The following is a 23559-nucleotide window of genomic DNA, read 5'->3' as shown; positions in this document are numbered from 1 at the left end:
CAAAAAAAAAAAAAAAAAAACACAACAACAACAACAAAAAGACAATAAGACCCTGTGAAGATGGGGGGAGGAGAAAACGCCATGTTGGAGAAGGGAAGAGTTTAGGCTTAAACAAGTCAGATGTGCCAGGAACCCAATGGCTGCCTTTCCTCCTTTTAGCTTCTTGGGATCACACAGCCATATCTTTCTTTGTTCTCTTTTCTTCTTTCTTTCCCCCTCTCCCCTTCTTGTTTTATGAAAGAGTACACTCGAACTGGCCTCATGGAACTTGCGATTCTTCGGCTTCAGCTTCCCGACCTGGAGTTATAGTATATGCCACTGTGCTCAGCTTGCATTTTGACAACTTCTGCCAAATGCCCCATTTTTCACATTCTTCTCCCTGAGATAAGCAGCAAAACAAAGCCCCTGGTTATCGCTGTCTTCTCCCTTTCACAAAGACAGCCTGCTGCGATGGTCCCCTTTTATTATTTACTTTGCAGATGGCAAAGAATACTTAATGAAAAGGAGATTTCAAAGGCGCCTGAATGCCAGAATCACTGCCATGGACCCTGGTCTGCATCCACTGCCTTCCTTTTTGGATGTAGCCAGATCATTTTCATTTCCCCCTTTGCCTCAGTCCCTGCCTGGCTTGACCAGAGCACACAGACCCACCTGTGTCTACTGTATGCTTCTGACAGGTCATAAGCCAACTTGGCTTTTGTTTTTATCTTTTTTAAAATATTTATTTATTTATTATGTATACAATGTTCTGTGTGTATGCCTGAACGCCAGAAGAGGGCACCAGATCTCATTACAGATGGTTGTGAGCCAGCCACCATATGGTTGTTGGGAATTGAACTCAGGACTTTTGGAAGAGCAGGCAATGCTCTTAACCAGTGAGCCATCTCTCCAGCCCTTGTTTTTATTTCTTGAGACTGTGTCCAGACTGGCCCCAAGCTTGTTATGTAGCTGAGGTTGGTCATGAATTGCTGATGCTCCTGCTTCCACTTCCCAAATGCTGGGAGTACAGGCATGTAGGTAGACCTTTATGCCCCCTCCCCACACCAGTCAGTTCCCAAATAACCACACGGAGACTTTTTAATTTTGAATGCTTGGCTGATAGCTTAGACTTGTTTTTAACCAGCTCTTATAACTTAAATTAACCCATTTCTGTTTATCTGTGTGCTTCCCCTAGGCCCACTTACCTCATCTGTGTGCTTTTTATGTTGCTTCTTCCGAGTCGGGCTGGCGATTCCTAAGACTCCTCTTCCTTCATCCCAGCAGTCTCTTAGTCTGGTTTTCCTGCCTAACCTCATTCTGTCTAGCTATAGGCCAGAAAGCTCCTTTATTAAAACAATCACAGTGGCATATATTCACACAGTGTGAAGGAATATTCCACACAGGTCTATAACCCAACATGCCTGACTTGTCATGTGCCTCTGACTACTAACAACTGGTAATCCTACATATTGTGCCCAGTTTGGGTCCAGACCTCATGGAAACTTCAGTTAAAGTTGCAACATTTCTCCTTAGAAAATGCCCAGGCTCCCACAGTGATGCATGGATTCGGGGTTTTACAGACCCCACACTAAGCCCTCAGAAGGGAGAAGCACCATCTCATCAGTGTAACCCACAGGCTCTTCCTATTTCCTCCCCCTATACAGCTCCTGCCCGAAGAGTCGCTGAGTCTCTTTTTCCAAGAATGCCATAAACAAGCCACACAGGGCTTCAAGATCCACATGCCAAGGGGTCGATACTGGAGGCTTCGACTGTGCCCTGGTAATTTTTCTCTTTTTTCTCTGTAGTGCTGGGGAAGAAACCCAGGACTTCACACATGCTAGGCTAGCAAGCCCTACCGAGACACACAGAAACCCCAGCCCACTGTCTTGGTAACTCCTCAGGTCCACCTTCTCCTTCCAAGGGTTCCCAGCGTGAATGGTGACTCAACACACTGTCACCATCCTTGTCCTTACCTTTGTGCCCTTCCCTCTGGTGCCCACTGGATTTCTAGAGTGTCACAATCTGTCCTTACTCTTCTCTCCCTCCAGAACATCCCAGTGCTCCTAGTGAGTATGCAGGGATGGTGGTCTGCACTGTGCTGGAGCCTGTGTTGCAAGGACTGCAGGGATTGCCACCCGAAGCCCAAGTCCCCGCCCTCAGCCAGGCACTGACAGCCGTACTGGGTGCCTGGCTTGACCACATCCTCACCCATGGGATCCGGTTCAGGTGGGAAGGAAAGATGGTCGTGGCAGAGGGAGAATGTCAACAGGGAAAATGGAGAACACGGGGCAGAGCAGTCTGGGGAGGCGCGCGTGTCAGGTGGCCACATTGTACCTGGACATCTAGTCTGCAGGGGGCGCTGCAGCTCAAACAAGACTTCGGAGTGGTCAGGGCGGTTCTGGAAGAGGAGCAGTGGGGCCTGTCCTGGGAGCTTCGCCAGACTCTGTTCTCACTCAGCATCTTCCAGCGGCTAGATGGGGCCCTGCTGTGTCTACTGCAGCAGCCCCTGCCCAAGAATCCAGGCCACAGAAGACCTTCCTGTTGCTGTAAGTCGTTCATTACCCCTCCCCAATCCCAGGTTTTCCCAAGTCCCTCCATCACTGCTTTAAGAGTCCACACCCCCATCTCATCATTGGCATTAGCATCACCCACGAACCTGCCTTCCATGCCTGCCTTCCCAGGTTTTTGTAATGAAGTCCAGACCACTGAACTGCCCACCAGCAACCTCAACAGCCTAGAGAACTTGGCACCCCCTCTACGGCCTGGAGTCTCCCCAGCTCAGAACATGCACCTGCGAAGCACCCTAGGAGGAGGAGGAGGAGGACCCAGTCCTGAGGCTTACCTGGCTGGAAACCAGCAGGCCTGGCTTGCCCTAAGGCTGCACCCGCACCCTCGGTGGCACCTATCCTTTCTTTCCTGCCTGGGAACAAGCCCTGAGCCCTAGGTTGCCTAGGACCAGGAGTTCCAAATCGTGGGCAGTTAAGCTCCAGTCGAGGAACTGTGTGTTAGAGAGGCTTAAATCCGGGATCTTGGGAGAACACGTATATAAACTACACAGTCTGGAATTGAATCCAAGATCATCATAGTACCTGGAATCCAGAGTAATGGGCAAACTACAGCCGGAAATCTGAAAGTCTGTGACAATGAAGACAAGAGCTAGAAATAGCTAGATTTACAGGGTTGGCTCGCAAGAGACAGAAGCAATCTATATGCTTTCTCTTGAATTCCAGCAACAAGGCTAAAGTTAATTAATTCATGGGGAAACAGAGGGAGCAAGCATTTCTACATGTGGAGAACTTGTCTTAAGCCTTCCCTGTTTCTATTTTTAGTCATTAGGCTGTAGGACCTTGACAACATTTAAACTGTTCAATTACCAGGTGAGGCTTGCTTCCTGGTGGGGTGGACAGTCCCTGCTGTGGTAATCCCTCATCGGAAGCAGCCAGGATTTAGGATGGTGTTGACCTAGATCTAGCAGGCAGGATGCTGAACGGGCAAAGCTGCGGGAGACGAAGTGTTTTCGTGCAAAGGGGGTTTTTGCACATTCACTGTCTACGCTGCGTGTCGCACAGGGTAAGGCTAAAGGCTGAAGTATTCGCGGACCGCCCACAGAGGCCTGGGAGAGCAGCCGCAACAGGTCCCGCAGAGGCCGCCGGAAGCGGTCCCTTCCAATAAAGCGATCCCCAGCACTACTTCCGGGGGAGAGGTAACCATGGCGGCGACTTTAGCTCGGCTGGGACTGCGGCCGGTCAAGCTGGTTCGAGTTCAGTTCTGCCCGTTTGAGAAGAACGTGGAATCGACAAGGTACGGGTTCTGTGGAGGTGGGAGGCGTCCGCGCTCCCGACGCCTGCGCACGCACCCCCGACCCCCCCTGCCCGAGTTCCAAGGCCTCTCAGACCCCGCGCTCCCTGCTTCGCGCACGCCCCTTCGCCCCCGGGCGCGCTCACGGGGTCCTCCCACCGCAGGACCTTTCTCCAGGCAGTGAGCAGCGAGAAGGTCCGTGCCACAAACCTCAACTGCTCGGTGATCGCCGACGTGAGGCACGACGGCTCCGAGCCCTGCGTGGACGTGGTATTCGGTAGGCCTGGCTGGGACGCGGGCGGGCGACGGCGGACTCCGGGTCCCTGACTCATCGGTTTGCATCTTCCCCAGGGGACGGGTATCGGCTGATTATGCGCGGCGCCCACCTCACTGCTCAAGAGATGTTCACTGCCTTCGCCTCCCACATTCGGGCCAGGAACGCAGCGGCAGCATCCGCACCCAGCACAGACAAGCCGGGGTCAGTTAAGCCGGGCTCAGTTACTGGTACCCGGCGCTGACATTGCAGAAGAGGACAACTACCGAATGTTAACTTGGAACTAGAGACAGTTGTCTAAGAAGAGCTGGGCTTAATCATTTTAAAGCCTCCATGGGTGTCACGAAACAGACTGACTGTGCAAGGAACCCTGACACTTAACAGTGCTTTGGGGGCAAGATAAGTAAGATTAGTTGGTGGAGGGTCAGGATAAATTTGAATTTTTCTGTCTCTTCCCTCACTGCTTAACCATATTTGAACTTGGCGTCATCTGTCACCCAAGTACTGTTTAATTAAATATTTATTGCCGAATGAATGTTATTTTGCGCAGGTTGTTTGCTTGATTGGTTTTCGAGACAGGCTCTTGTCAGGAGCTAACCCGAGACTTGGTATGTAGCCCAAGGTGGATTCTCCTGCCTCAGACTCCTGAGTGCTGGGATTATAGATGAACATCACCACACTAGGCTTCAGGCCTCATCGTTCTTGGTAGTTTTCTCTACTCTTAGTAGTTTTCTCTGTTTTTAGTAGTTCTTGTTTACTCTCATAAGGAGTCTGTCTTAGTTAGGGTTTCTATTGCTGTGACAAGACACCGTGACCATGACAACTCTTATAAAGGAAAACCATTTAATTGGGGCTGGCTTACTGTTTCAGAGGTCCATTATTGCCTTGGTAGGAATCATGATGGCATACAGACAGGCATGGTGCTGTAGAAGGACTTGAGAGTTCTATCTTCATCTGTAGGCAGCAGGAAGAAACGATAACACATTCCTCCAACAAGGCCACATGAATCTGTGGGAGCCATTTCTTTTCAAACCACCACAGAACCACCCATTCTGTCATAATTTAAACTGCTCCGGACTTAAGCCCTACATTTCTGTTTAGTTTTAACCCCAGCTTCTGCAGTTACCTGCTCCCAATTTCCTTCATGTGCCACCAATATTCTTTCCTTAAAGTGGGGTCAGCCCCACCTGGTGGCACAGACCATCCCAGCTACTCAGGAGGCCAGCCTGGTCTATTTAGCAAGACCTTTCCGTTCTCACTCCTCCTGTACCACTTGGCATTCTCCTTCCTGGTGACATTTTCCCAGATCATTTTTTTGCTGCTACTTAATCTTCTTCTTCAGGTACATAATAGCTAACTATTTCAGAGCACCTGAAATAGTTTATAGTCCAACAGACATTGATGTGACCATGAAATCATTTTAGAGGATTAAATGGTATAAAAAGTTAGCCATTCATGCTACATGAGTATTCTTTTAGGAAACTTTAGTTTTAAGCAAATAACCATGTGTATTTTATAACATAAAGGCACTCCAATGTAATGTGTGTGTGTGTTTGTGTTTGCAAGTACTGGGTTACAGTACACATTGTTTCTTTTTTGTTTTGTTTCTCTGAGACACAATTTCTCTTCGTAACAGCCTTGGCTGTCCTGGAGCTTGCTCTATAGACCAGGCTTGCTCTGTAGACCTGTCTTCCCCAGGATTTTATTCCCCAGTGCTGAGGTTACTACCCCAGCTGGCTTTTATGCAGGTATATTGGATCCCAAGTCAATTTCTTATGCTTTCCCAGCAAGTGCTCAAATCACTGGGCCACCTTCCCAGCCCCCTTGTTCCTTATTGTGCATTACAAGGGAAGAAAAAAATAGCCCACAGTTACTGCCAAAGAAGAACTTAATGCCCAGTGAAGGTAATCAGAGATATCTTAGAACTGGCTGCTATGTAATTTACCAACTACATTAACTGCGGAGCCCCCTCCGTCCAGCAGTACTATAACTCTTCCCTGCCTAAAAGGATACCGGAGACTTCTCTCTCCACCCTCCTTTAAGGTACCAGAAGCTTCTCTCTCCACTGTCCTTTAAGGTACCAGAGGCTTCTCTCTCCACCGTCCTTTAAGGTACCAGAGGCTTCTCTCTCCACCCTCCTTTAAGAAAGACTGCTGCTGTGAGAACCAGCCCTCAGCAGCTCAGGAGTTGAAGGGGAGCCATAGAGTCAGCGAACTAATCACTCAGTTGACTTTTCTGTGAGGGAGTAAAACTTAATTAAGTCTTTGGGGTTTGAGAAAGAGGGAAAACATATAACACACTTTCAGGGTCTCTTTATTCTCTATCTTTATTTTTCCTTTACAGCTTATATATCTCATCAAAATCTTTCAAGCAATATAAAAATTACAGTGTGGTTACATTCTATTTTTCTAGTGAATCATAATGAATATAGGTAAAAAACAACATGTTCCCATTTTCCTTATATGATTAAACATTTTGTATATTATAAGTAAGAAACAAATTATTCCTAAGAACCAATACATTAATGTCCAAGCAGCTTGTTATAGATTAGCAGAGTATAAGCAAGCAAGCAAGGTATTTTTCTCAGCCAATTCTTTTACTGGCAAGCTGCTTTTTTTCTTTTTTTTTTTTTTTTTTTTTTTTTTTGGTTTTTCGAGACAGGGTTTCTCTGTGGCTTTGGAGCCTGTCCTGGAACTAGCTCTGTAGACCAGGACTCACAGAGATCCACCTGCCTCCGCCTCCCAAGTGCTGGGATTAAAGGCGTGCGCCACTATCGCCCGTCTGCTGCTTTTTTCAGTGAGAAAGAAAGGATCAATCACTTTATTATTTAATCACTAAAGGTAATCTTATAAAAACTTTTAAAAATCACAAATCTAAACTTATATATGAAAACTAATCCATTATTTCTACTCTCAGCCCTCAGGGTGCATACCCACCCATCAACAGTTTTTATTAAATCATCAGGAAGCTGAGGGCAGAAATGGGCACAAGGAATTAATCACCTTTGATCACCAACCCATCCTAGCAAGAAAGGAACGTCAGCCAGCAATAGCCAGACTGCCATTGTTTTTGTTCCCTGACCTCATTGAGTCTCTCACTCAACTATTAAACATATGTTTTTCTAAACTTTAAACTTTTCCCTAAGGTTTTCTGTCTCACCGCCATGAACAACATCATCTTAACCTAACCTTAAGTCATATCAAAGCTCCATTTCAGCTATGATGCACACTGAAACCTGTGAACACATCTCCCAACATTAAGATTAAAAGAACTCAAGGTAGCCTAGCTCCTGGAGCTCAGCTATTTTCCTTGATCATTAACCCAAGCCACAATCTCCGTGGCTCCTCAAGAGAAACTCCTAAGTCCTAGCTGGGTGACAATTTCTAGTTTCTATTTTGTGCCCTTTGCAGCCCCTGCTCTTCCAGGGGCAGGGTCAACAGTATATTCTACCTTTACCTGTATTACTTTTCCCACTCAACGAACCTCTATCACAATCCCTTATTATATTTGATTAGAAACCCTTAATCATCAAAATTCTATTTAAACTAATTCTATTATTGTATAAAATCATTGCTTCAATTAAACAGTACAGCTCAAGAGGAAATCATCTTCATAATAATTCACGGTAAATATGCCCAGTAGAAGGAGATATTTCCATGAGATAATCACACTACATTAAAGGCAGTGGGGATCCCCTGACACCCATCACCCATTCTCACCATGCCAGATACCAGAGAAAAATGGCATCAGCAAAGCAGTAGCAAGAAACGATCTGGAGCCAAAGCCCTCCTGCTTTGCCTGTCTGAGATTTACCCATTAGTGCCTTGCTTCCTGGTAGGCCTGAAGCTTAATTGTCACCGCTGCTCCTCTGACATGGCCACAGACCAAAGACAAGCCCTGAAGACTGTATAATATAAAGACCCAGCCTGCCTGGGGTGTCATCTCTGCCCTTAAGTACCTATGACATGGGACACATAAATCTATCATTGCCTGCTCAGTTGTCGAGTAAGGATAATAGGTTTGTCCACTAAGGGTTCGGTGTTGATTCCATTAACCTTGAAGTGAAAATCCTGCATCCGGGTGTAATGAGTCTCTGTCCTGCCAGCCTGTGATTTTACCTTACCTCAGTACTGTCCATTCTGCTTCCCTGAGCATCTCGTTTCTCATGAGCGCCTAGATTCCTCCTGGTTCCCACTGTGAGGAGTTCTCTGTCCAACCAGATAACTCCCAAATAATGACACAGAGACTTATTATGAAAACTCGACCTTAGCTTAGGCTTGTCTCACTAGCTCTTATAACTTAAATTAGCCCACGTATATTCATCTATATTTTGCCTCATGGCTTTTTACCTTTCATTCTGTACCTCCGACTTGTTCTGCATCTGTCTCCTTGCAGCTCCTTTGCATGCCTAAATTCGTCCCCAGTTCCTCTTTGTCCGAAATCCCACCTATTCTTCCTGCCTAGCTATTGTCTATTTAACTTTTTGTTAAACCAACCACAGTGACACATCTTTACACAGTGTAACCAAGTATTTCTAAACATCCAGGCGTCGAATAGATGGCTCATTGAGTAAAACTACTTACTACCATGCTTGATGACCTGAGTTTGATCTCCACGACACACACGGGAAAGGCGAGAATTACCTCGAGTACTTGCTCTTCTGACAAGCATGCACACACAGTGGAACATGCACACTCACCTACATACCCTCAAGATAAACGTAATAAATTTAAAAACTGCACCTGTGAGAATGTGTACATGTTTTCCCTTTGTTATTATTCTCTAAATAATACAGCTGTTGACATATCATTTACATTGTATTAGGTATAAGTTATTTAGAGAATTCTTGAGATATAAGTCAAGTGTAGGTTACATGCAAATACTATAAACTTAGTGGTCTCAGCACTCAAGTGTCAAGGGCTGGGCTTGGCTATGTAAATTCCAGGAAACCTTGGCTTCATAGTGAGACCCTAAGTTGCTCATAGGTCGGTCTGAGGCGCAGGTACTACCTCTGAACAACCTTAAGACAGACATAAGTCATGTTTTCCATCAGGTATTCTATTTCTTGGCTCATAGGAAAGAAAATGCCTTTCATAGCGTCTCACCCTGAGTTCATCTAGAAAAGCATGGTAGTGAGGGGCTAAGATACAGCTTAATGGTAAAGTACCCGCCTAGCACGCAAGGGACTGGAGCCGCAGCTCAGCAGAATGCTTGGCTTGCATGCACAAAGTTCTTTGATCCCCACTACTGCATACACTAGTAATGGCACATGTGCTGGGGATGTAGAGGTGGGGGAATCAAGCTCAAGGTCATCTCTGGCTACTTGGCAAGTTCCAGGCCAGTCTGGAATACAGACTTTTTCTTAAATTTAAAAATGAACAGACTGAGTTAGTCAGTTCATGAGTCAAGTCATTTCATTACTTGCCTGACCCCGGGCTTCCTCGTGAGTCCACTCCAGGAAGACGGGAGTGCAGGGTGTGAATAATGACAGAGCTTAATTCATTAAAATTCCCAGGTTTAAGCTAGCCACTTGGGTCTGAAGCTAGCCCCTTCCCAGCTCTGTGTCTTGGACCTGGTTCCTTGTATTTCCTAGGCCGTTTTCCTGCTACCAGATTAGACTGGACAACAATATGTAAAAGTAGCATATTAGATCCTAGCTCCTGACACTCTGTAGGCTGGGGAAGGAGGATATCAAGCTTGAAACAGCCTGGGCTATATATGCAAAGCAAGACCCTGCTTCAGTCAATCTGGCTTTGCATATCAAGTTGGAGGAAACTCATCTCCCAAGGAGGAAAAAACTAGCCTTAGTATGATCGTTTTTTAATACTTATTTTTTTATGTGTATGAATATTTTGCCTGTATTATGTCTGTGCACCACAGTGCATGCAGTGCTGGAGGAGGGCGTCATACCCTCTGGACGATTTGTAAAATGCTATGTGGGCGCTGAGAATCATACCATGTCCTCTGCAAGAGCAGCAAGTGCTCTTAACTGCTATGTCTCCAGCCTCACCCCCACACGTACTTTTTCTTTTTTATAATCATTCGTGTGTGCTTGTGAGTGTACGTGTGGAGGTGCGCTCGTGCTACGGCACAAGTGTGGAAGCCAGATGTGTAGGCGCGCTTGTGGGAGTCAGTTCTCTTACTTCCACGACGTGGGTTCGGGCATCTAACTCAGGTCGTCAGCTGCCGGCAAGCGCCTTTACCCGCTGGGCCATCTCTCCAGCCCAAGATCATTATTTAAACAAAGTAAAACGATGGGCTCAGCATGGTATTGCTTCTCTCTTTCTCTCTACCCGGTGAACCCACGCCCACTGGCGCATTTCACCGGCAGAGCCCGGGACTAAGTACCGAACCCCGCCAACTACAGCGCTTCCGGGTTCCGGTCCCGGACCTGACGTGGCGGGGCGGGATTTCCGCGAGGCTTCCGCGGGTGCTCAGCGACCTGCGGGCAGAAGGCTCAGTTGACTGACCGCACGGTGGCGGCCGGGGTACGGGCCATCTGCTGTGATGGCCCGCAGCGAGAGGCGACGGCGCGCCGCGGCTGCAGAGGGGGCGCGGTCGCTGGAGAAGGCGCGGGGCGCTGGGCGTCGGGACGGCCGGGCAAGCGGGGCGAGCGGGGCACGCGGTTCGGCTGGCGGCGCGGCCCTGGCCGTGGTGGTGCTGGCGCTAGCCTTCGGTCTGTCCGGGCGCTGGGTGATGGCATGGCTCCGTATGCGTCGTGCGCTCACACTGCACCCCGCGCCGCCCGCGCTGTCCCCCGACTCCTCCAGTCCCGCCGTGGCCCCGGAACTCTTCTGGGGCACCTACCGTCCACACGTCTATTTCGGCATGAAGACTCGCAGCTCCAAACCACTGCTCACCGGTAACTCTGGGGCAGGCGACAGGGGAGGAGTGGGGAGGATCCAACAGTCTTCGCAGGCTTAGAGGGACAGTATCTGTTGACTTACATGGCCATTCTATTCCCCAGGACTGATGTGGGCACAGCAGAGCTCCACCCCGGGGACCCCTCCTAAGCTCAGGCACACGTGTGAACAGGGAGACGGCGTGGGTCCCTATGGCTGGGAGTTCCACGATGGCCTCTCCTTCGGCCGGCAACATATCAGCGATGGGGCTTTAAGGCTAACTACTGAGTTCGTCAAGAGGCCTGGGGGACAGCATGGAGGGGATTGGAGCTGGAGAGTGACCGTAGTGCCTCAGGTCAGGGCATCAGGGACCTCTTTCCTCAGCACAGACTTCCCCCATCCTCCCCTTGCAGCAGCAGATGCCCTCATGAAATGGAGGTTAAAGTGGTCTGGACACCAGCCTTGCTGAGCACCTCCAACCTTTCATTTCCTTGTTTGTAAAGAAGTTATCACCCTGACACCTAACCCAAGATTAAGTGAAACAATCCATATAGCATCCTAAAACACCTGTCATATTCCCCCGGGGAGCCCGGTTCGAGGCCCTTCAGCTCAGCCCACTCCAGTGCACCCACTTACCCTCAAGCATTGACAGGTGTTTGCCACAGCTCTTCCTTGTAATCTTTGCTAAGGCTGATTCTCAAAAGAATGCTTTTCTAATGCTTTATTGTCATTGGTCACCCAGGCCTCGGGTACTTCTTCCCTCCCTTTGGTGTCCCTGTTCTTCTACGTGGTAACTGATGGTCAGGAAGTCCTACTGCCAGAGATTGGAGCCAAAGGACAGTTGAAGTTCATCAGTGGGCACACCAGTGAACTTGGTGACTTCCGCTTTACCCTTCTGCCGCCAACCAGTCCAGGAGACACTGTCCCTAAGCATGGCAGGTATATGGGGGAAGGGTGCAGAGAGGTACAGGGGTGGTGTGGATGTTGACTTAGCCTTGCTTCTGTGACCAGAGAGACTGCCAAGACCTTCCTTTCCTGAATAACCATCCCTATGTGTCTTCTTGCCTTCAAGCTACAATGTCTTCTGGTCCTCCAACCCAGGGCTGCCACTGCTCACGGATGTGGTCAAGAGCCGCCTGAACAGCTGGTTTCAGCACCGGCCCCCAGGGGCCTCTCCGGAGCGCTACCTTGGTTTGGTTGGATCTCTGAAGTGGGAGGAGAGAGGCCCTAGTGGGCACGGCCAGTTCTTGATACAGCAGGTGACACTGAAAGTCCCTTTCTCTGTGGAGTTCATATTTGAGTCTGGCAGTGCCCAGGCAGGAAGAAACCAAGCCCGTGGGCCGTTGGTGGGCAGCCAGCTGACCCAGGCCCTAGAGAGCCATGTTGCAGCTTTCCAGGAGCGTTTTGAGAGGACCTTCAAGTTAAAGGAGAAGGGCCTGAGCCCCGAGGAGCGGGCTCTGGGGCAGGTTGCCCTCAGTGACCTCCTTGGTGGGATTGGCTATTTCTATGGGCAGGGTTTGGTGTTGCCAGACACTGGTATGGAAGGGTCTGAGCAGAAAGTAGACCCTGCCCTATTTCCGCCCGTCCCTCTTTTCTCTGGAGTCCCTTCCCGGTCATTCTTCCCACGAGGCTTCCTTTGGGATGAAGGCTTTCACCAACTACTGGTTCAGCGATGGGATCCCCACCTCACCCGAGAGGCCCTAGGCCACTGGCTGGGGCTGCTCAATGCTGATGGCTGGATTGGGCGGGAACAGATACTGGGGGATGAGGCCCGATCCCGGGTACCCCCAGAATTCCTAGTGCAACGTGCAGCCCATGCTAACCCTCCAACCCTGCTCTTGCCGGTATTACGGATGTTGGAAGGTAGTGACCCTGAGGACCTGGCCTTCCTCCGAAAGGCTTTCCCCCGCTTGCATGCTTGGTTCTCTTGGCTCCATCAAAGTCAGGCAGGGCCAGTGCCACTGTCCTACCGCTGGCGGGGCAGAGACCTGGCTTTGCCTACCCTACTCAATCCCAAAACGCTGCCCTCAGGCCTGGATGACTACCCCAGGGCATCACACCCTTCTACGGCAGAGCGACACCTGGACCTGCGATGCTGGGTGGCACTGGGCGCTCGGGTGCTGTCACGGCTTGCAGAGCAGCTTGGGGAGGCTGAAGCTGCTGCAGAGCTGGGCCCTCTGGCTGCCTCTCTGGAAGAACCCAGGAGCCTAGATGAGCTGCACTGGGCTCCTGAGCTGGGAGTCTTTGCTGACTTTGGGAACCACACAAAAGCAGTACAGCTCAAGTCCAGGCCTCCACAGGGGCTGGTTAGGGTGGTAGGCAGGCCTCCACCTAAGTTGCAGTATGTGGATGCCCCCGGCTATGTCTCTCTTTTTCCCTTCCTGCTACAGCTGCTGGACCCCAGCTCGCCCCGCTTGGGGCCCCTGCTGGACATTCTAGCTGACAGCCGCCATCTCTGGAGCCCCTTTGGGTTGCGCTCCCTCTCAGCCTCCAGCCTCTTTTATAGACAGCGTAATTCTGAGCATGATCCCCCGTACTGGCGAGGTGCCGTGTGGCTGAACATCAACTACCTAGCTCTAGGGGCACTCCACCACTACGGGCACGTGGAGGGTCCCCACAAGGCTCAGGCCGCCAAGCTCTACCATGAACTCCGTGCCAATGTCGTGAGCAATGTATGGCGGCAATACCAGGCTACGGGGTTTCTGTGGGAACAATACAGTGACCAGGACGGACGGGGCATGGGCTGCCGCCCCTTCCACGGATGGACAAGCCTTGTCTTACTGGTCATGGCTGAAGAGTACTGAAGGGACTGGGGGAGAGCCAGGCCACTTGTGTCGCTTGGAATATGCAGAGACAAGGTCTTAGGTTTCTGGTCCCCTCAGACCTTGTAAGCCCATCTCAGGTGTCTCCTTATTGTCACCCCATACAGTTCTGGGGTGACTGTGAACTCAAGAGTCTATTTTTCTAAATAAACTGGAAAAAGAAAAAACCCTAACTAAACTCTTGCCTTTGGCAGTTTAGCCTCAGGACTACCTGCTGTCCTCAGATAAGGTGATAAATGGTCACTGCTTTTTCCTTCAACCCCAGTGTGGTTGGGGGGGCATGCAATAATTGGAGATCTACTCTACCCAAAACCACAAGCAGCTGGTTCACATCTCTTTAATGAGATTAAAGGCTCCTGTGTATGTTTTGGGAGTGAGTAAAGATAGCACAGTCCTCGGTACTGCCCTCTTCGGGGCTCCAGCCCTTTCAGGCATATTCTAGGAGGAAGAGGAGGGGAGAGGTCCACATGGAGGACCACAGTTGAAACCGGGGCTGCTCCTGGTGGCCTCCCTCCTGAAACTACTTATGGGATGTCCCCATAACTGGAAGCCAGCCCCAAGGGAGAATCTGGGGACAGTGCACAAGGGGAATGGTCCTCCAGATCTGGTTGGGTGGGACTAGCCCTCATCTCCTTGACTGGCTCACCTTCAATAGAGTCAGGACAAGGGCAGAGCTCAATACCCGAGTCACCAGTCAGGTGACGATAGCGGCAGGAAGGGAGTATGTGAACTGGGCTCAACCCTGCCCTGGGCTCACCCTCCTGATGAGGGAGGGCACTCTGGTGGGAGGAGACACCTTCCACATTTGTCCCCTCCGAGTGGGCAGAGCAGCTGGATGCGGAAGAACAGCAGGTGCATCCAGAGGAAGCAGTCAAGGGGTGGCCCGGGGCCATAGTGTAAGGAGGTGGTGGTGTGCCAGGGTGGTGAACCACATCCTCATAGGCTGGGGGTTTGAAGGTGCTGAGAAGGCCTGCAGGAGAGAGAACAGCATGGATGACTGAAGCCAGGCTACAAGAGTGAGCTCTCCTAGTGGGGCAAAGTGCTTTGAAAAGTGCCAGTGTGGGGTGGCTGAGGGTCCTGGCTTGGGAGGGGCTGCTGGTTCTGCACCCAAGAGCCTCAAGTCACTCACGAAGGTCAAGCAGGGAACCAGCAGGAACAGGGCCAGCCCCATGGCATGCCCCATGGTAAGCCAGCAAGTTGATCTCACGCTGCCGCTGCTGCTGCTGCAGCCTGAGTTTAGCTCTCCGGTGGCGGAAGGCGCAACAACAGCTAAAAAGGATGAGGACTGTCCAGAGCAGCCAGAACCCTGTGAGAGGCAAGAGCACATCTCCGATTACCAGCCTCGCCCTTCGTCCAGAGAAGGGTCCTCAGGAGCTGAATTCAGAAACCCAAGGGAGGACGGGCAGGGGACCTGAGAGGGGTCCCTTCGGAGACTCACACCAGAGTTCATAGTAGTAGGTGCAGCAGCCAGTCTCCCCGCAGCAGTGGCCGTTCTCACAGAGGTAGGGTTGGGTATTCACTCCTGGGCATAGCTCTTGAAGCTGGAGGCAAGTCGGCACTTAGAACTAAGGGAGATTTACCCAAGGCCCTGTCCACCCCACCTCCTGCATGAGCATACACGATCCCACCCATGAGCCAACATAGCTTGCGGAGATGGCAGAGGGATGCTGAGGAGTGTTTAAATATACGTAGGGCTGTCAGTATGAAAGATCTGGAATAGCCAGAAACTAGTGTAGAAGATAAAGTGTGGGTACACAAGGCAGGTGATTTCAGTTCTTTACACCCAAGATTTCTCTCACCTAAGCCTGGCCCCAAGGGGTTTTTGGCAAGGTATGGTTTGGAAGAAGCAAACACCATCTGACAATGGGTAGGGATCTAAGGCCAATTCCATAGCTAAAATGCTTTCAACATCCCCCACCCCGATGGTCTGCCTCCCACAACCCCAAGATGGATTTTTCCACCCCTGGGTCTCAAACTCCCTAGGGTAGAGGAGGGGCAATGTGAGACCCAGAGCAGTGCTCCCAACCAGATGGGATTGCTGTGGATGATAAAGGATGGCATCCAGGGCGCGAGTCTGGGTCCCAGCTCGTCTCCAAATTGCTCCCTCAAGAGAAGACGCTGCCGGACTCTGTTGTGACAATAGGCACATAGAAAAACATCACAGATAACTGCTGCACGATAGAGAGCCTCCCTGGGGTCCTCACTACGCCTCTGGTAACTGGAAAGCCACTGCAGGCTTGCACTGCAGCCATGGGATGGGGTCTAAAGGCTGCAGGTAAAGTCAACTGCGTCTACGTTACAAAGTTTAGACAAAGAGTAGTATGGTCACGTTGAGGAACTTCATAGTACCTTTGGCTCCGAGAGCTCCTCCCCCACCCCGGACAGGAAGTGACAGGAAAGGGGAAAGAGAAATAAATGGCTGTCGTGATAGGCTTTTAGAGCTGCTGGGATACCTGCTGTTGCGGCGACCGGAGTGCCCCCCAGGCCTCTTCGCTGCTGTTCCTGCTTCTGGCCCGAGCCATGCCTCCACCTACAGACCTCTGAAGACCACAGCCTCTTCTACCTCCTGCTGCCCCGCCCCTACCACCTCTGCCGCCACCGCCATGGTCCCTGCCCGGCCCATCTCCGACGCTGCCACCATCACTCCGCGGCCGGAGCTCCCATCCGGGGAGAGCTCTTCCAGAGGACAAGGATTGCTCAGTCCAACCAATCAGTATCGTCCACCGACACACTGACCAATAGGAAAGGATCACAGGTTTCTCCCGCTGTCCAATCCGCAGCGGCGCCTCTGCCGCTCTCCCAGACAACAAGAACTCGCACAAAGCCGAGGGGAAGGTTCACTCGAGAACCTGATTGACAGCAACAACAGCCAGTACGGACAACAGGGCAAGCTTTGACTTATCAGCCAATGAACGGCCGTGCAGGAGCACAAACTTGCCGCCGATTGGCTGGGTGAATCGCACAGGTTCCAAGTCGGCCGGTTTCTCACTCCAGCAATTCTCTACAAGCCGAGGCACCGCACTAAATTTAATAGGGTGAGGGAGACAGAAGGAATGTGGCACGGGGGAGGCCTTAAGTGGCCAGGAGGGGGGACCCCGGGCCCTCAGGTCCACCCAGCCGTAGCTGTAGGTTGATGCGATAGCACTGCAGGCTGCAGAGAGCCTGACCGGTGCGGGAGCAGGCTTAACGACGCGGGTGGGGGCAGCCGGGGACGGAGCAGCGCGGAGCGGGGCCCGACGGGGCGGGCCGCTGAACCACCGCCGCGGGTGCGGGGACTCCGGGAGGAAAGGACAGAGTGGAGCCCTGTGCCCCACTGCTGTAGCGCACCATGGGTGTAGGGGCCGGGGCAGCTGCCCGCCCTCCGCGCCTCTCGCCCCGTGCTGCCCCACGCCCTCCGCGCCCACTAGGAGCGGCAGTCTTGGTGAGACGCTCAATAGTCTGATTTTTGTGCTCCTCGGCCCGCCTTGCCGCCTGCAGCCGTCGCTTCCGTGCCCGTTCCTCACGTTTCAGCAGCATCTCTTCGGTGAGGGCAGGGGCAGGGCAGCCCCCAGCCACTGGTAGAGGCAGGATGGGGGACGGCTGACTCCGCGCCTTCTGGAGCAGGGCTCGCTGGGAAAAGAGTGAGGATGTCTGAGAACCTAATGTCAGGTCCCCAAGTCGTGGGATGAGAAAGAGGACTTGGAAGGCAGGGTCTTGAGAGTCATATCCCCCCCCCCCCATTTTGTTTTTCGAAACGGTTTCACTATGTAGCTCTGGCTGTCCTCGAACTCATTATCAGGCCAACCTCGAGCTCAAGAGATCCTCCTGCCTCTGCCTTCCAATGGCTGGGATTAAAGGTTTGTGCCACCAAGTTTATTTTGAGGAGACTGTTAATACCACTTGCTCCTCCCAGGGCTCCGGACCTTCGCTCAGCTTCAAAGGAGGAAAACATCCCCCACCTGCCCCAAGTGACAGACCTGTGCCATCCTTGTGTAGAGTTTTGCTGGATTAGGCTCAAACTAAAAACTCAGAATTACTCTGGATTCCTTTTCTTCTCCAGTCATCTCCAAACAAGTAGCTATTTCCAAAATAGATCCAGGATCTGGTGGGGTTTTCTTCATTTTATTACTACCTCTTGTTTAAGCTATCACTCTCTCTCCTGTTCTCCACATTCCATGCCCCTCTCCTGATTGATTGATTGATTGATTGATTGAGACAGAATCTCGAGATGTATTCCTGCTTGGCTCAGAATTTGTAGCCATCCTTCTGCCTTTCAAGTTCTGGGATTACAGGCATGCCCCCATCACAGCCTGCACAGCAGTTTCTCCAGAAATCGCTAAGATTCGCTCCACAAAAATCGCCAAAATAATTACTGAAAATTTAAGTCAGTCTTGTCACTTGTCCACATATGACCGATTGGTGGCTAAGCCACATTTTCCTCCTGTGCCTATGTCAGCTGGCCCCTTTGCTTGAGACACTCTGCTGGTACTGGAAATGTCATCTTTTTTTTTTTTTAATTTATTTATTATGTATACAATATTTTGTCTGTGTATACGTCTGCAGGCCAGAAGAGGACACCAGAGCTCATTACAGATGGTTGGGAGCCACCATGTGGTTGCTGGGAATTGAACTCAGGACCTTTGGAAGAGCAGGCAATGCTCTTAACCTCTGAGCCATCTCTCCAGCCCCAAAATGTCATCTCTTTAAAGAGGCATTCTGGGCTGGAAAGACCACTCAGCAGTGAAGAGCACTGGCTACTCTTGCAGAGTTCCCAGCACCTATAGGGCAGCTCACACTGGCTGTCAATCTACTTCCAGGAGTTCTGCTGACCTCTGGCCTCCATAGGCAGCAGCCAGGGGTCAGCAGAACTCCTGGAAGTATCTTTAAAACAAAAGCAGCCAGCAGGCGGTGGTGGCGCGTGCCTTTAATCCCAGCACTCGGGAGGCAGAGGCAGTAAGTTCGAGGCCAGCCTGATCTACAAGTGCTAGTCCAGGACAGGCTCCCAAGCTACAGAGAAACCCTTTCTCGAAAAAGTAAAAAAAAAAAAGCAAACAACAAGCCATTCCCTACAACTACCCTAATGCTCTGCCTTGCCACTTTCTATTTCATTATTCCTATTTTCTGTAGTTTGTAAAATTTATCAGTGAGCTGGGTGTGGTGGCACACACCTTTAATTCCAGCACTTGGGAGGCAAAGGCAAGCAGATCTCTGTGTTTCAGGACAGTCGGGTTAAACAGTGAGATCCCAATTCAAAAACGAAAATAATAATTTATCATCCCTCAGCATGCAGGAGAGGATCCACCTCTTATCTTTTCTGTTCCACTGATATTCTCCCCCTGTGTTTGCTGAGTGAATAAAGACTGAACTAACTTACCTGTCTCGCAGTAAGCAGCCGTTCATCGATCTCCTTCTTGAGGTCTCCATTGTCATCCAGCTCTCCCTTCTCCAAGGCATCTAGCCACCTCTGTTCCTCCTCTTCCTCCTGACCCTCCAGATCCCCTGGCAGGTCCCGAAGTGGGGAGGGGGACAGATTACTGTCTTCATCTGGGTAGGAAAGTTGGGAAATGAAAAGCAGAACATTAATTTAGCAAAATTGATCCTGGATTATTGAAAATTCTCAGAACCAACCCCTTTCCTTTTGCTGGGTATAAATGACCAACCCAGCGACCCCACCTCCAGGGTCTTCTCACCCAGCCAGGCTCGGTACTGCTCCAGAGGCACTCCTTCCATAGGTTCCTCTTCATTATCCACTACCATCAGGGGAGAAGGTGATCGTGGCCCCTCAGGGATCACAGTGAAGGTAGGAACACTGCAGAGAAGGAATACTACTCCAAAGTGAGCAAGTGGCTCTGTCCCACTCTGGAGCCACCTGCGGTAACCTGGACCCTGAAGTCGATGTTCATTCTCTATTTTCCAAAAAGCCCAGCCCACCTGACGTTGAATTTTCCCCCGAGTTAAATATCTGACCTTACCTCTTGGTGCCCAGGACCTGTCCACCCAGCTTGATTTTAAGTTTAAGCTGGGGCTTGGCAGGAGCCTGTGTCTGCCCGGCCTCCTCTTCCTGATGATGCTTCTTCTTGTGTTTCTTTTTGTGCTTCTTGTGTTTTTTCTTGTGTACTCCGTGGCTGTGAGGACTTGTCAGGCTCAACTCCAGCGCTTCCCCTGAAGAAGGAGAGGCTGTCAGAGGTGTCCATCAAACAGTGGCAGGGGAAGATCTTAAAAACCTAACAAGTCTACCGAATCCCAATCTTTCCACGTTATTAGGCGTTATAATAACAACAGCACCGCCTCGCTCCTTCCCACCTGTGGCGAGTTGACCTGGCTCCGCCGAGTGGGAGGACTCGTTTTCAAAGATCACCTAAGTTTGAGCCGCCTGCACCTACCTGGCTCGGGGGCCTCCATAGCCCCAGAGGTGCTCCCGCGCCGCCACAGCTTGCTCATGGGGTCCTGCAAAGGAAGAGGACTGGAAACTGTCGGGACACAAGCCGACATGCCTTTTCCGCCCCGCGGAAGAACGGAATCCAGCAAAATAACCGGCTACTTCCGGTGCCTGGCAACCATCTTTGTGCGTGGCACAGTTTACAGCTAAAAAAATACTCCGGTAAGAAACAAGGCTCAATCCAAATAAAAGTTCCGGCATTGCTAAGTACCTACCTGGCGTACCGGCCTTAAAAAGAGGATCACGAGTTTGAGGCCACTTAACGCCGTCAAAACAAAAGGTCTAAGCCTCTATGAATCTGGAAACTCCACAAAGAAAGCTTTCCCTTAACTTGGTCTCTCCATATTAGGTTCCAGAGCTGTTCACTCTCCCTTTCTCTGTCTCCCTCTCCTCTCTCCTGCATTCTCATGGGAAAATGGGGCAAGACCATTACAGTGTATCTATACAGTCGGAAATACTAAGTTTCTCGACTAAGGACAGTTGTGGAATAATAAAATAGACACAGAATTTAAATTCCGGAGAATAGTTACATTGTAAAGACTGCATCCCTCTATAGAGGCAACCTTCTAATGAAACAGCTAACCTATTTTGCTACATCTCTAAGCGAATCTGATACTGCTTGTCTATGCAGGCACCTACATAGGCAGACACAGACATACACCTGCGTATAAATTTTAAAAATAAACTGGGAGGTGGTGGTACACGCCTTTAATCCCAGCCCTTGGGAGGCAGAGGCAGGTGGATATCTGTGAGTTCCAGGTCTACAGAGTGAGTTCCAGAACAGCTAGAGCTGTTACACAGAGAAACCCTGTCTCGAAAAAACAAATTAAAAAAAAAAAATGTGGCTGGGGCTGGAGAGATGACTCATCAGCTAAGATCACTTGCTCTGTTTCAGAGGATTCTGGTTTTGTTCCTAGTATCCATACCACTGCTCACAGTTTGATATCAGTAACTCCAGTTTCAGACTGTCTGCCTCTTCTGGCCTCCTCAGGTCCTCTGCAAGCAAATCTTGCTAACAGCTGAGCCATCTCTCCAGGCCCTTAATTCTATTTATTTGTTTACTTGCTTATTGTTTGTTTGTTTGTCTTTGAGACAGGGTTTCTCTGTGTAGCCCTGACTGTCTTGGAACTCACTTCATAGACCAGGCTGGCCTCAAACTCAGATTCCCCTGCCTTTGCCTCCAGAGTACTGGGACTGTGTGTGCCACCAAATCCAGTTCCTTGGTTTTATTTTTAAAAGTATCATAAGGTAGTATCTACTTAGAAAAAAAAATTGAGGAATATACAATGTGTCGCTAATGTTGATTGTCTCTAAAGGTTACAGTTAAGGATCTTTTACTGTCTAGATTTAAACTTGCTCTGTAGACCAGGCTGGCCATGAACTCAGAGATTCGTCTGTCTCTCTACCTCCTGAGTGCTGGGGTTAAAGGTATGTGCCACCAATACCCGGCGTTGTGATAAGCTTTCTTACATACATTTCTTACATACATTTGAAACTAGGAAGAAGACAACACCTATGTATATGTACTTCATATCTGAACAGAGTATGTGAGCAAGGTACTAGCAGTGAACAGGAAGGGGTGAATTTATTCAAGAGAGTGATGAAGAGCCAATTCATAGTTCTATGTGGGAATTCAGCAAGAGAGCAATGTGATAAAGTTATTAAATGAAAATGGACTTTGGAGTCAGAGATGCCAACTATCAAATGCAAGTTCTACCATTTATTTGCCGGACATCTCGGGCTCAAGGTTGTTTAAGTTCTTTGAACCCTCTGGTTACAAGTTTGTAAGATAAGATAAAGTAAAACCTAGTTCACTGAGCTTTTTCCTTCTTCAGTAGTAGGAATTAAATTTAGAGTCTTGTACATGGTAAGAAAGTGTTCTACTGCTGAGTGCTTCATAGGGCTCTTCCAAGCTATAAAACAAACCAAGAACACAAATATTTTATGTAGAATTGACCACAATAAAAGATGTTCCTGGAAGGTAATAAATGTAGGGCTGGATATGTAACTCAGTTGGACGAGTACTTGCCTGACATGCACAGAGCCTTGGACATTCCCAGCACAGGATAAAATTGTGGTGATCCACAAATGCAAGCCCAGCATGTGGAGTCGGAGGCTGAAGGAGCAGGAATTCACCAAGGTCATTCTCAGCAAGTTTGAGGCCAGCCTGGGATACAGAAGACCCTATCATTAAAAAATAAAGAATATTAGTAACAACAATAAATGGACTTGCAACCCAAGTGTTTGGAGAAAAGGTGGTCTTTTCATTCTTCCTTTTTCTTTCTTCTCTCTCTCTCTCTCTCTCTCTCTCTCTCTCTCTCTCTCTCTCTCTCCCTCTTTCTTTTTTTGAAATAGGGTCTCATTTTTTTTTTTGTCACTATGTAACCTTTGCTGTACTCACTCCATAGACCAGGCTAGACTTGCTTCTTTAGTGCTGGGATTAAGGGTTTGCACCACCACACCTGGTTTTAGTTATATGTGTTTTTAGACAGGATCCCATATGTTCCAGACTGGTGTCAAACTTGCAGTATAGCTGAAGATGACCTCGGACTCCGATTCCCTTGCCTCTGCCAGTGCTGCAATCACAGATGCACACCATCACACCCAGTTTCCTGCAGTTCCGGGAGGAAGTCTGGTACTCCATGTGCACTAGACAAGCACTCCAGCAACATTCCCAGCCCAGTTTTCATTTTGTTTTTAGTTTACTGGGTACACTAGCAGTAGTGGGCTGGGTAGTAGTAGCAAGAACAACATCTGTGACATGTGGTCGTGACACGTGCTTTTAATCCCAGCACTTGGAAGGCAGAGACAAGTGAATCTCCAAGTTCCAGGACAGCCAGGATTACATAGAGAAAAACCGAGGGGGGGAAAAAAGAGTAACCCCTGCATTTTAGAAGACTAACTCAAGGAGGCCTTTCTCGAACATACCGGGGTCTATAACACACGGCTGTTCCATAGGAAGGTGCTGTTATTTCTATTCTATAAATAAGGAAAGTGAGACTCAGGGAGACGAAATGCTTTGTTCAGAGCCGTAGTGGAGCAGCAGAGCAAGCATCAAACAGAGGCTTCCTGACTCTTGTCTGACCTGTTTTCTCTACATCCAGTGTCCAGGAGGGAGGAAGTAAATAAAAATTAGCTTCAATTTTTGGTTTGTAACTTTGCTTTGTTTAGTGTGGTAAAAATTTATAAGCTAAGATGAAATTTAGCTTCTGAAGAAGTTCTTTTTTTTGTTTTTTGTTTGTTTGTTCCAAGACAGGGTTTCCCTGTGTAACAGTCCTAGCTGTCCTGGAACTAGCTCTTGTAGACCAGGCTGGCCTCGAACTCACAGGGATTCACCTGACTCTGCCTCCCGAGTGCTGGGATTAAAGACGTGCGCCACCACCGCCGGCTCTGAAGGAGTTCTTTTTTTTTTTTTTTTTTTTTTTT

The 23559-nt window shown here is 49.7% G+C and overlaps 5 protein-coding genes and 1 long non-coding RNA gene across 11 annotated transcripts in view; 3 read left to right on the top strand and 3 right to left on the bottom strand.

Moving 5' to 3' along the window:
• Window positions 1–2923, top strand: part of Ccdc142 (coiled-coil domain containing 142) — a 7924-nt gene extending 5001 nt beyond the window's left edge. For 2 of the 4 annotated variants that reach the window (XM_050164932.1, XM_050164933.1), the window contains exons 6-9: window positions 1644–1758; window positions 2028–2205; window positions 2326–2525; window positions 2661–2923. In XM_050164932.1, the coding sequence (XP_050020889.1) occupies window positions 1644–1758; window positions 2028–2205; window positions 2326–2525; window positions 2661–2923 (756 nt within the window). Of the gene's footprint in view, window positions 1–1643; window positions 1759–2027; window positions 2526–2660 lie in introns of all 4 variants that reach the window. The other 2 variants (XM_050164930.1, XM_050164931.1) reach the window with 1 other exon arrangement.
• LOC126515338 (uncharacterized) lies at window positions 39–2954 on the bottom strand. Its single transcript, XR_007595822.1, has 3 exons — window positions 2822–2954; window positions 2314–2485; window positions 39–379 (listed from the first exon to the last, which is right to left on the bottom strand). It is a non-coding gene; the product is annotated as an uncharacterized lncRNA (long non-coding RNA).
• Window positions 2955–3638: 684 nt separating this feature from the next.
• On the top strand, window positions 3639–4586 carry Mrpl53 (mitochondrial ribosomal protein L53). The gene is made up of 3 exons (XM_050164934.1): window positions 3639–3780; window positions 3942–4054; window positions 4129–4586. The coding sequence occupies exons 1-3, from the start codon at window positions 3689–3691 to the stop codon at window positions 4293–4295; spliced, it is 372 nt and encodes a 123-aa protein (XP_050020891.1). The 5' UTR covers window positions 3639–3688; the 3' UTR covers window positions 4296–4586.
• Window positions 4587–10460: 5874 nt separating this feature from the next.
• Window positions 10461–13893, top strand: Mogs (mannosyl-oligosaccharide glucosidase). The gene is made up of 4 exons (XM_050164925.1): window positions 10461–10913; window positions 11019–11248; window positions 11636–11832; window positions 11966–13893. The coding sequence occupies exons 1-4, from the start codon at window positions 10559–10561 to the stop codon at window positions 13695–13697; spliced, it is 2514 nt and encodes an 837-aa protein (XP_050020882.1). The 5' UTR covers window positions 10461–10558; the 3' UTR covers window positions 13698–13893.
• Window positions 13894–14036: 143 nt separating this feature from the next.
• Wbp1 (WW domain binding protein 1) lies at window positions 14037–16575 on the bottom strand. 2 transcript variants are annotated; one of them, XM_050164928.1, is made up of 5 exons: window positions 16169–16575; window positions 15742–15843; window positions 15154–15256; window positions 14845–15021; window positions 14037–14685 (listed from the first exon to the last, which is right to left on the bottom strand). In XM_050164928.1, exons 1-5 carry the CDS (start codon window positions 16235–16237, stop codon window positions 14240–14242), a joined length of 897 nt encoding a protein of 298 aa, XP_050020885.1. In that variant the 5' UTR covers window positions 16238–16575; the 3' UTR covers window positions 14037–14239. The 2 variants fall into 2 exon arrangements, with proteins under 2 accessions (XP_050020885.1, XP_050020886.1); XM_050164929.1 differs by lacking the exon at window positions 15742–15843.
• A 148-nt stretch (window positions 16576–16723) lies between these two features.
• Ino80b (INO80 complex subunit B) lies at window positions 16724–20243 on the bottom strand. 2 transcript variants are annotated; one of them, XM_050164927.1, is made up of 5 exons: window positions 20078–20243; window positions 19667–19856; window positions 19385–19503; window positions 19069–19238; window positions 16724–17324 (listed from the first exon to the last, which is right to left on the bottom strand). In XM_050164927.1, exons 1-5 carry the CDS (start codon window positions 20184–20186, stop codon window positions 16899–16901), a joined length of 1014 nt encoding a protein of 337 aa, XP_050020884.1. In that variant the 5' UTR covers window positions 20187–20243; the 3' UTR covers window positions 16724–16898. The 2 variants fall into 2 exon arrangements, with proteins under 2 accessions (XP_050020884.1, XP_050020883.1); XM_050164926.1 differs by having other exon boundaries at window positions 19667–19871; window positions 20078–20215.
• Window positions 20244–23559: the final 3316 nt, after the last annotated feature.

This window comes from Alexandromys fortis, unplaced genomic scaffold (assembly GCF_014885135.2).
Source record: "Alexandromys fortis isolate MF-2015 unplaced genomic scaffold, M_Fortis_MF-2015_v1.1 scaffold_138, whole genome shotgun sequence".
NCBI classification, from domain to species: domain Eukaryota; kingdom Metazoa; phylum Chordata; class Mammalia; order Rodentia; family Cricetidae; genus Alexandromys; species Alexandromys fortis.
Note: the sequence above shows the minus strand (reverse complement) of the source record. Positions and strands in the feature narration are given on the sequence as shown.